Source organism: Hemiscyllium ocellatum (genome assembly GCF_020745735.1).
Source record: "Hemiscyllium ocellatum isolate sHemOce1 chromosome 27 unlocalized genomic scaffold, sHemOce1.pat.X.cur. SUPER_27_unloc_10, whole genome shotgun sequence".
In the NCBI taxonomy this organism is placed as follows: domain Eukaryota; kingdom Metazoa; phylum Chordata; class Chondrichthyes; order Orectolobiformes; family Hemiscylliidae; genus Hemiscyllium; species Hemiscyllium ocellatum.
In genome coordinates this window covers 527,243-538,729 of record NW_026867477.1, presented here as the reverse complement: position 1 = coordinate 538,729, position 11,487 = coordinate 527,243, and the positions used below count along the sequence as shown (strand labels likewise).

Sequence of the window (11,487 nt, the reverse complement as noted above, 5' to 3'; positions counted from 1 at the left end):
TCATTTCCCAGGTCTCTCTGCCTTGGGAGCTGAGAAAGAGTGAATTATTGCTGGGTTTGTTTGAATCAATCACTTCACAGGTTACAAAGGGTTAAATATCTGCAAATGGAGAGTCTGGTTGTTTCACACCGAAAGATGAAATGAACTTTCAGTTAAAAGCAAAAACAGAAATTGCAGGAGCAACTCAGCAGGTCAGCAACATCGTGGAAAGAGAATCAGAGACAATATTTCAGAACTCTGTTTTCTCCCACAGGTACTGCCAAACCTGCTGAGTTTCTCCAGCAGTTCATCTTTCTGTCTCGGATTTCTCAGCATCCGCAGTCCCTTTACGTTAGAAATTAAATCATTTCAGCCTCATGTGCAGGAATGAGAATCATTTCAATTTCCCAAAAAATCGGCAGAGATTTCAAGGCATTTGGAAAAAAAGTAAAAGTGACTTAGGAAGAACATTTTGGCACAAGGAATGTTTCGGATGCGTAAATCTCTGTCTGACTGTGACAAAGAGGCAGATTCACGTACACAAAAGGGAATTCTGTGGTCATGTTCAAAGTAACAATGTGGAGACTTACAGGGAGAAGGTAAGAGAATGATACGAATAGAGACTCTTATTTACTTGCTGTGTAGACCAGCAAGCTAAGGTGGGCCTCCAAATGCGCTGTGACACGCGTTGTGATTCAGAGTGAACTCACAGTTCGACCAACGGAAGGTGGGAATTTAGAAAAGTTTATATTTACACAGTCTCCCACATCAACGCAACAGCAAAATGGTTTAATAATCCGCCAATGCAGAGAACCCGGTTCCTGGAGATGGGACAAACTGCTGACTCAGGGCTATCAGTCCACATTGCTCTCTTTGCCACCAGTTCAGAGGAGAACATTGGAGGGCCAAAGGAGTGAATAACGATCTGTGTAGGAGGGTGACTAACTGTTAATGAGACTGTTGCTGGCTAACGATAAGTCGTGTGTAACAGCAGAAGATGTAAAAATAAGGCCTCGTGTGGGTGTGGTCGGGGTCAAGGGCATGGGGGAGTTCGGGTCCGAACAATATTGAACTCGATGTTGAAGACTTGATGGCTATAGGATCTCCAAGTAGAAAATGAGGCGTTGGTCTTCAATCAGGGGCTGAACTTTGCTGGAATACTGCTGCAAGCCTGAGACAGAGAAGTAGGCCAGGGTACAGAGTGGAGTGTTGAAGTGACAGGCAACCAGAAGCTCAGGCCTTTTTTTCGGCAGAACCGAGATATTCTGCGAAGCAGTCACCCAGTTTATGCTTCATGCTACTTTGGGAAACCACACTGTGAGCAACGAATGCAGTGGACTAGTTTGTGACAAATGTGTAGGTAAAGTGCTGCTTCACCTGGAAGGTATGTTCGATCCCTTGGATATTCAGGATGGAGCAGGTAAATGGGCAGGTGTTACACATTCGGCGGTTGCAGGAGAAAGTGCCTTGGACAATGGGAGGTGGGTGTGGGGTGTGAGAGAGGAAGGACGAGTGGACCCGAGGTGTAAGCCCTGCCCATTTACCTCCTCTCATATATAAATCCGTGAAGTTGAAAGAACACTCCATAGAATGATTCAGTACCACGTGACTCATGAACTAATTCGTATTCATGTTCCGGGGCCAGCGCCATTATTGCGTCACAGCAGCTGCAGGCCATCACCGGGGGCTCGCACTATGACGTCATGGTGCGACTGGAAGTCCCCGGGACAGTTTATCAAAGAAACCTCCCTGTGGGTCAGGGCAGCCCTGCATCGGGAAGCACTGGGATGGCTAACCACTATCAGTTTAGATGGGGAACACATCTCCACATTACACAGCCTCGAGGCAAATTTCCCTTCCTTTGACTTAAAGTTCAAGAGCACTCAAACCGAAATTCCCAAGGTACGTTTTGGCAGAATTCCTTCCAGGTGTTCGCTAAATATATCTATGAGCACTTTGTTAAAGTTTGAACATTGCGAGTGTTGAAAGTTTGTGCTTTTGAGCGAAATCACAGTTCGGAAAAACAGAATGTGGGAATTTAGACAGAGTTTATATTTGTACAACGGCGATATGTCTGCGGGTGTGTGATGGGAGCATCACCCAGAAGGGAAACCATCTCTCCTATTCAGTCAATGTCGTCTTCAGCAACTTTCCCGTCTAACGGCGCACTGTTCTGCACCTCGCCTTCTCATCTCTTTCCCAAAAAACTTCGACATAAATTATTTCACATTGATATACTGGCCCAATGTGCACAGTTGAGATGACAGCCTCGTGGAGGTCTGACTGGTCTTCTGTTGTTCTCTGTATCCTGTGTTGAGGAGGGCAATGCTTATCACTGGTCACTCCGGTGTTAGAGAAATGTTTAAAAACAAAATGTTTTAAATTTCTGCCAGTAGAGAGGACCCGGACAAACAGCAGCAGGGAGATAAATGAGAAGCAGCTGTTCTGGAAACTCTTTGCCGCTTGCAATTCTCAGAGCAATGTCAAATGTATTTCACACTGAGCAAGACTCAGCTGGCTGAAGAGGAACAGCGGGGGGGGGGGTGCTTGCGCAGTGTCTGTTACTCATTGGTCTCTGAGTATGGTTCGCGGTTTGGGTCTTCTGTTGTGCAGGCTTGCAGGAGATCCAGGGTTCGCATCTCCGATGAGCCTGCGTTTCCTGGTTTGTGCAAGATTGCCCGCTTAACTTTCTCAAAACCCACTCTCGCTAAAGTAGGTTGGGCTGCTTGGAGTCCAAATTGAGCCGAAAGCAAGGAAGTGAAATGATGGAATATTGCGCTGACGTCAGTGGTGCCGTGTTTAGGGAATGTTAGCGATGAGGGCAGATTGGAAAATTGGGACAGCTCTCCTCGGAGAACAGAAGTTTGAAATCTGGCGTGTTTGAAGCTTTCCAAGTCATGCGGGGTCCAGACAGGGAAAGTAATGCAGCTAAAATGCTCCCACACCTGAAAGGATCGGCAGAGTTTTAAAGTCATCAGGAAAAGAAATAAAAGAGAGATTAGAAAGGTGAGGTTAGGGTCAGCAAATCTCCTGACATTGACAAAGAGGCAGATTCAATAGACGCATCAGGTAATTCGCTGGTCATGTTTAAAGTAACAATGTGCAGAAATACACGGGGAAGGCAAACGAATGATACGAATAGAGACACACGTTTACTCACTGTGTCGAATCAGCAGAGCGAAGGTGGGCCGCATGGCCTCCGTCTGCGCTGTGACACATGCTGTGATTCAGAATGAAATCACAGTTCGACCAACAGAATGTGGGAAGTGAGAAAGAAGTTTTTATTTACACAGCCTCCATACGTCTGCGCACCAGCATATTACACGACAGCAGTGGAGGTCATTGACATCAGTCTGGAACGTGCATGCCGCGTGCCAGATGAAAGGCTGAAGGGACCTGGGGAAAAACGGGAGCGGGCTGGGCCCAATAACGCAGAGATCGATGGGTTGAAACCATCCTCTGCTGTTGTTCGATGTCTCCCTGAGCAGTTTCCTTTTGTAATGGTGCTGTGCTCTGTTCTGTATCTTGCCTTTGCACCTACTGCCTGAGTGTCTGAATGCCCTGTATCATACCGATACACTCGCGAACCTCACACGGTTCAAGTAACATGCTTTTGGAGGTCTGAGTGGTCTTCTCCTGTTCTTCATCAGTTTCCTATGAACTGATTCGCAAAACCACTTCTCTGAGATGCCAATGAGCTGATAAAGTTGAAACACATGCCTTGCGGTTTCGCCCATTCCCTGCATTAATCGCCACGCCGGGCCGGACGTGAATGACAAGACGATCAGCATGTCAGAAAACTGTATCACCACTCAGACACAGTCCCTTACTATTAGGACAGATATCACTGATTGTGAATCACCTCAGAGAGAGACAAGTGGCAGACAGTCGCGGTGGACTCGATGGGCTTAAACAGCCCCTGTCGGCGGGAGAATTGCAAAGTAGAAACGAAATGGTTCAATTATCCACCAGTGGAGACAGCCCGGTTCCTGGGGACGGAACAAACAGCAGCGTCCTGGGAGCAGGGAGGCAGAATGAGAAGCAGATGTTCTTGAAACTCTCTGCTGCTTGTAATTCTGGGAACAATGTACAATGTATTTCAGACTGAGCAACTCCCAGTTGCTTCAGGAGCTGGCGCGCACATGGTTTTTGGCTCATTGGTCTCGGGGTATATGCCAGTTTTGGGTTTTCTAGCTTATACAGACGGGTGGGAGGGCCGGGTTCCAATCCCAGGCGACCCTCATTTCTTAAATTGACCTGAGCAAAGATGCGATCAGTTTTCTTAAAATGCCGCTTCGTGAAATCAGATCGGACTGCCTGAATTAGGGATGGGACAGAGGGACCATTGCAGTGAACACGGCGAAGGGAAACACTTGCTCAAAGTGAGAACAAGTCTTGCAGATTTCTCGCCGGCGCAATCCGAGTCTGAATGAATCCTCCACCTGTATTACGCTCAATTCTGAGGGTGATACTTCAGGAAGCGGGGAAGTGAAGTGATTGCAGACGGCGCTGAACAGGTTGAAGTGAATGGTACCGTGTACGAGGAATGTCAGCATGAAGGGAGATTGGAAAGTTAGGGCAGTTGTCTTTGGAGAACAGAAGGCTGAAAGCTGGCCTGATTGAAGTTTTCCACATCATGAGGGTTTTAGACAGAGGAAATAATGCAGTGAAAATGCTCCCAGGCCTGAAAAGATCGAGAACAATTTTGGCAGAGATTTAAAGTCATCAGGAAATAAGCAAAGTGACATTAGGAAGACCGTTTTCGCACAGGGAGTGGGGTCAGTAAGTCGCTGTCTGACAGTGACAAAGAGGCAGATTCAATGGATACAAAAGGGAATTCGGTGGGCATGTTCAATGTAACAATGTGCAGATTTACAGGGAGAAGGCGACAGAATGAGACACTTATTTACATATTGTGTTGAACCAGCAGAGCTAAGGTGGGCTGCATGGCCTCAGTCTGCGCTGTCACACATTTCGTGATTCTGAGTGAAATCGGAGTTAGACCAACAGAACGTAGGAAATTTGACAACGGATATATTCTGCCCAACAGATACTCCATCACAGCAATGAAGGTGTTTTGACATCATTCTCGAAGGTACATGACACAATGCAGATTCAAAACGAGTATTCCTTTGAATCACTGAGTAATTTGTTTACAGTTATTCAGTTGAGGTGAGCGGAGTTGCGCATTGGGAGCCACTCCAGTTGATCTGTTGAAGCCGTTTTCTCCTGTGTGATAGTCCCACCAGCACTCCAATTTGCTGTGCTTCCAGTCAGTAGATGCAGATTACTGTCCCATACTGATACACGGGCCACGATGACCCAGCTGTGGTGACAAGCTTGTGAAGGTCTGAGTGCTCTTCTCATGTTCTCTGTCGGCTGCTATGATCCGAATCATCAAACCTCTCTTCTCCGAGATGGGAATAAACTGATGAAGGTGAAACACATCAGTTGCGGTGTGTTCCATGCGCAGGAGGCCCTGCAGTAATTCCCCACGCTGTCTCACACAGCAGCATCCTCTCGGTGAATTACGCTTGGCAAATAAAAACGATTGAACCAAATCAGTGTCCGCCTGGATTTTACTGACACCGTTTATAAAATTCAGGCTCACCGTTAATGTGGAGAGGGGCTGTCAGACTGTAGTTTCCGCTCCTTCTGTTGAATAAAGATAATTTTAACTGTGTCCAGTGAGAGGAAAGGATTTGCTGTTGGTGGGAAACATTTCTATCTGAACTCGTTTTGTCACTCTGCTATGACAGAAGGAGCTGGGACCTCCTGATAGTTTGAAACACAAAGCTGATAATCTCTAGATTATGTTGTAAAAATATCGGTATAATGTTTTTCACACCGCGCTGTCACCAACTGAACGAAGCGGCTGTGTGTTTAAATCCCGTGATGATCAGTTTGTCTTTTATTTCTCACACTGGGGGGAGCTGAGCATTTACCCAAACACTGGGCACACCACCTCCCTGATTCAGTGTTCACAAATCAAACTGACAGCAAAGCTTTACTGTGATCGAAAGTTTCCGAAAGAAGATTTGGCTCAACAGAAAAACGGAGTAAACATACTCCTTCCTTGGTTTGAAACATAAATGGTCGACTTCAGTGAGCCTGACGTGATTTGAACACGCAACCTTCTGATCGGGAGTCAGACGCGCTACTGTTGCACTACAAGCTCACGGATGGCGGAGGTCTCTATTCATGATTAAAGGAAATGATCGCACTTCAATGATTTTACGTTTTGAGTAGCAACGGAGATCAACAGTTCATATCTGTTCTGTTCCTCCCCCATCTCTTTCTGTCTCTCGAAACAATTTCCAACTCTCTCAATAAAAATCTGAAAGAATTGCGGATGCTGTATATCAGAAACAAAAAAAACAGGAGTAGCATGTGACCCTTCCACAGAACTGATGGTGATTGGGAAAATGTCGGTTTATATGCAGGAGATATTGTGGGAGGAAGGCGGAGATCAGGACAGAGCCCAAAGCGAAGGAAGAACTGTTGGACAGATAAAGGAGTTGATAACGATCTGCGTGGGAGGGTGAATAACTGTTAATGGAGACTGTTCGTGGCTAAGTAGTGTGGAATGACAGACGATGTGATAACAAGGCTTGGTGTGTGTGGGAGGGACGAGGATACTATGGAGTTCAGGCCCTAGAATTATTGAATTCGATATTGGGACCGGAGGGATGTATGGTCCCCAAGTGGAATATCCGGTGCTCTTCGTTCTGCTGGTGCTGAGCTTCACTGGAACAATACAGCAAACCTGAGACACAGATGTTGGCCAGGGAACAGGGTGGGGTGTGGAATTGGCAGGCAGCTGGAAGCTCAGGGTCTTTTTTGTGGGCAGAGCGTAGATGTTCTGTGCAGCAGTCACCCAGTTTATGCTTCGGTTCCCCAATATAGATGAGACCACATTGTGAGCAGCAAATGCAGTAGACTGGTTCTGGGAAGTGCAGGTAAAGTACCACTTCACCTGGAAGGTAAGTTTGGGCGCTTAGATAGTGAGGAGGGAACAGGTAAATGGGCTGGCGTCACACATTCAGCAGTTGCAGAGGAAAGTGGCGTTGGACTATTGGGGTAGGAATGGGGGTAGGGTTGATGGGAATGAATGAAGTGTGGACCCAAGGCATAACTCCTGCCCATTTACCTATCTGCCAAAAAGAGGAATATGTTAAGTGTGTACAAGGAAATTTTCTAATTCACAATGTGGATGTACCTACTGGAGAGGGTGCAAAACCTAAGGCCAGCAACCCCAATTCTATTAACATTAGAATCGTGATTGAAAATAATATATCAGATCTAAAAGTTGAAGTTCTAAATTGGAGGAAGATTCAGGTATTAAGCAAGATCTTACAAAAGCTGATTGGGGGCAGATGTTCGCAGGTTGCTGGAAAATGGAAAGCCTTCAGATATGAGATAACAAGAGTCCAGACAAGTATATTTCAGTTAGGGTGAAAGGAAAGGCTGGTATATGTAGGGAATGCTGGATGACTAGAAAAAATGAGATTTTGGTTAAGAAAAACAAGGAAGCATATGTCAGGTATAGACAGAGAGATCGAGTGAATCCTGAGAGTATGAAGGCAGTACAAGCATACTTGAGAGGGGAATCATGAGGGCAAAAAGGGGGCATGAGATAGCTTTGGCAAATAGAGTTAATGATAATCCAAAGGGTTTTTATAAATACCTTAAGGACAAAAGGATAAAAGGGAGATAATAGGGCACCTGAAAGATCAGCAAGGCGGCCTTTGTGTGGAGCTGCAGTAGAGAGGGGGGGTGGGGGGGGGATACTGAACGGATATTATTCATCAGTGTTTACTGTGGAGAAGGGCATGGAAGATATAAAATGTGAGAAAGTAGATGGTGACATGTTGAAAAAATGTCCATATTACAGATGAGAAATTGCTGGATATCTTGAAATGCATAAAAGTGGATAAATCCCAAGGACTTGATCAGGAGTACCCAAGAACTCTGTGGGAAACTAGGGAAGTGATTGCTGGGCTAGGAGGGGTGGCTACTGTGGTGCCAGTATTTAAGAAAGGTGGTAAGAAAAAGCCAGGGAACTATAGACCTGTGAGCCTGACATCCGTGATGGGCAAATTGTTGGAGAGAATCCTGGGAGATAGGATTTAAATGTATTTGGAAAGGCAAGAATTGACTAGGCATAGTCAGCATGGCTTTAAGCTTGGGAAATCATGTCTCACAAACATGATTGAGTTTTTTGAAGAAGTAACAAAGTGGATTGATAAGGGCAGAGCATTAGACGTGATCTATATGGACTTCAGGAAGGCGTTCATCAAGGGTCCTCATGGGAGACTGGTGAGCAAGGTTTAATCTCATGGAAGCTGAAAATGTGTTGCTGGAAAAGCGCAGCAGGTCAGGCAGGATCCAAGGAGCAGGAGAATCGATGTTTCAGGCATGAACCCTTCTTCAGGAATTCATGGAATGCAGGGACAACTAGCCATTTGGATACAGAACTGGCTCGAAGGCAGAAGTCAGAGGGCGGTGATGGAGGGTTGCTTTTCAGACTGAAGGCCTGTGACCAATGGTGTGTCAGAAGGATTGATGCTGGGTCCCCTACTTTTTGTGATTTATATAATGATTTGTATGTAAACGGAGGAGGTATAGTTAGTAAGTTTATAGATGACACCAAAATTGGAGGTGTAGTGGACAGCAAAGAAGGGTACCTTAGATTGCAACGGGACCTTGATCATGGGCCAACGGGCTGAGAAGTGGCAGATGGAGGTTAATGTAGATAAATATGAGGTGCTGCATTTTGGAAAAACAAATCAGAGCAGGACTTTTACACTTAATGGTACGTTCCTTGGAAGTGTTGCTGAACAAAGAGACCTTGGAGTTCAGGTTGATAGTTCCTTAAACGTAGAAACGCACGTAGATAGGATAGTAAAGAAGGCTTTTGGTGTGCTTTCCTTTGTTGGTCAGAATATCGAGGATAGATGTTGGGAGCTCATGTTGCCACTGTACAGAACATTGGTCAGGCCACGTTTGGAATATTGCATGTTATTTTGGTCTGCTTCCTATTGGAAAGATGTTGTGAAACTAGAAAAGGTGCAGAAAAGATTTACAAGGATGTTGCCAGTGTTGGAGGGTTGAGCTATAGGGCGAGGTTGAATAGACTGTTTTCTCTGGAGCGTCAGAGGCTAAGGGGTGACCGTATAGAGGTTTATAAAACCATGAGGGATATGGATAGGGCAAATAGACAAGTTCTTTTACCTGGGATGGGGGAGTCCAGGACTAGAGGGCATAGGTTTAGGGAGGGGAGTGGAAAGATATAGAAGGGACATAAGGTGCAACCTTTTCACGCAGAGGATGATGCATGTACGGCATGAGCTGCTGGAGAAAGTGATGGGGGCTGGTATAATTACAACATTTAAAATGCGTCTGGTTGTGTAGATGAATAGGAAGGTTTTATGGGGATTTGGGCCAAGTGCTGTCAAATGGGACTGTATTAGGTTAGGATATCTGGGCTGCATGGACGAGTTGGAGTAAAGGGTCTGTCTCCGTGCTGTACATCTGTGTCACTCTGTGAGACTCCATGGGATTATCTGCCCAAGAGAGCAGTTGAGACAGCTTCATGAAGTATATTGAAGACACAGTTGGATGGGTTTTTGCATGGTAGGGGAATTAAAGGTAGTCGGGATAATGCAGGTTGGTGGAGCTGTGATCTTAATGAATGACGAAGCAGGCTTGACCAAATGGTCTCCTCCTGCTTCTGTTACTATGAATCTGCAATACTGCGTTTCCCGCGACAGGAGTTTTCCCACGGCACAAAGGAGGTTTTCTAAAATAAATTTAAATCCCTTGCTTTGCTTGAACTCAAACTGCATTGACTTGGAGGAGAGTGGGATTTGCAAAGTGTCCTCCCCTCCACACGTGCCTCAACTGCAGGACAGCTGTCCGGCCCGCCTCCATTGTTGACGTCACAATGCGGATGCAGCCCTGTCAGTTTCAGAGTGAAACTTCCTCTCTCTGGGCAGTATCTGGGAGCAAAGCAATGTCTCTCTCTTTCCATATACCATCCTCCAGCAGCGAGGGGGGAGGAGAGGTAGGGGTGGGTGAAACACTGTTCACTTGTAGCAACTGGAGTGAATCCAGGGAGGGGCAGACGCTCCAAAGGTGCTCAAATACATTCTATCTCTCTTAAAACTATTTTCCTTGTGTATTCACTCAGTTTGGCACGTGTACAGTTTGCACTCTCGAAAAGGATTGCTTCCTTACTCATGTTCACAACTAAAAGGTTAGATTCTCATGGATCTGAGCAGCATTTAAGGGATTGGCACGTGTTAAAAAAATGCAGGGCCGCTGGGGCATGTGGCTCGTTGGTCTAGGGGTATGATTCTCGCTTCGGGCCTCCTACTGCGTGGACGTGCGAGAGATCCCGGGTTCAAATCCCGGACGAGCCCTTGCTTCTTACATTGCCTTGTGCGAAAACGGCCAATCAATTTCTCAAAAGCAGCTTCGTTCAACGAGATCCGACTTCCTGAATCAGGGATGGGGCAGAGCTACCATTACAATGAACGCGGCAAAGGCAGCACTTATGCAAAGCGAAAGTAAGTTTTACTTCACACAGAGGGTGGTGGGCGGTTGGAACGCGTTGCCAGCAGAGGTGGTAGAGGCAGGCACGGTAGATTCATTTAAGATGAGTCTGGATAGATGCATGAGGGGGTGGGGAGTAGAGGGATACAAATACTTAGGAATTGACCAACAGGTTTAGACAGTACATTTCGATCGGCTCAGGCTTGAAGGGCCTGTTCCTGGGCTGTAAAATTTCTTTGTTCTTTGTTCTATATGATGTATATCTGATATTGTTGGCTGTTGTAAAAGTTTCTTTGTAATTATTATTCACCTTCTAATGTAGTAATGGAGTTACGTCCTTTTTTGTCATTTTTTTTATTTAATAGGCCAGCAGGAAGTCATTCAGCAATTTTACTGCCTTTCTTTTCTCAAGCAGCCTTAACATTTCATTTTCATATCCTTGATTCAGCTCCATTTCCAGCATCTTTGTAGGCAGTTTGTTCCATGTTATTGTCACTGGAATGAAGTTTTCCTCCATACATACCTAAGCCTATCTGGCTGCATGAGGGTTTTCAGGTTTCTGTGGCCTGGATAATATGTGATCAGCAGGCATCTGGCAATCTACAGGAATTGCCACCTATGTTATGTTCATTTAACTGTACTGACAGTGATCACTTATTTTGTGATTTTTCTTTGCAGGAAGACGTGCAGAAAGAAATCTGAAAGCAAATGATACATCAACTTCTGACAGAGCCACTTGATTCATTGGGCCTTGAATATCAGCAGCCATTCCAATCAAGAAGACCTGTTTGCTTGAAAGATTTTGGACGCTGGTGTGGCAGGAAGAATACTGAGACACCCGAGTGAGGGAGATTCAGTGCGCTGACTGTGAAAAGTGCTTCAAACCATTTACTCAGCTTAGGGGAATCAAACTCTCACCCCTCACGGTGGGGATAGACTGGTAATTTCAAA

The 11,487-nt window shown here is 45.7% G+C and overlaps 2 protein-coding genes and 2 non-coding genes across 4 annotated transcripts in view; 3 read left to right on the top strand and 1 right to left on the bottom strand.

The window, feature by feature from the left end:
* The window catches only part of LOC132807201 (zinc finger protein 229-like), a 427,695-nt gene that overhangs the window by 295,753 nt on the left and 120,455 nt on the right, over positions 1-11,487 (top strand). The gene's annotated exons all lie outside the window — the stretch shown is intronic.
* Positions 1-11,487, top strand: part of LOC132807193 (zinc finger protein 420-like) — a 59,928-nt gene that overhangs the window by 28,928 nt on the left and 19,513 nt on the right. The window contains exons 4-5 of the mRNA XM_060821487.1: positions 1,625-1,734; positions 3,295-3,476. Coding sequence (XP_060677470.1) covers positions 1,625-1,734; positions 3,295-3,476 — 292 coding nt within the window. The remainder of the gene's footprint in view (positions 1-1,624; positions 1,735-3,294; positions 3,477-11,487) is intronic.
* Positions 6,086-6,157, bottom strand: trnag-ccc (transfer RNA glycine (anticodon CCC)). Its single transcript has one exon. It is a non-coding gene; the product is annotated as a tRNA-Gly (tRNA).
* Positions 10,314-10,403, top strand: trnap-cgg (transfer RNA proline (anticodon CGG)). The gene is given in 2 exon segments: positions 10,314-10,349; positions 10,368-10,403. It is a non-coding gene; the product is annotated as a tRNA-Pro (tRNA).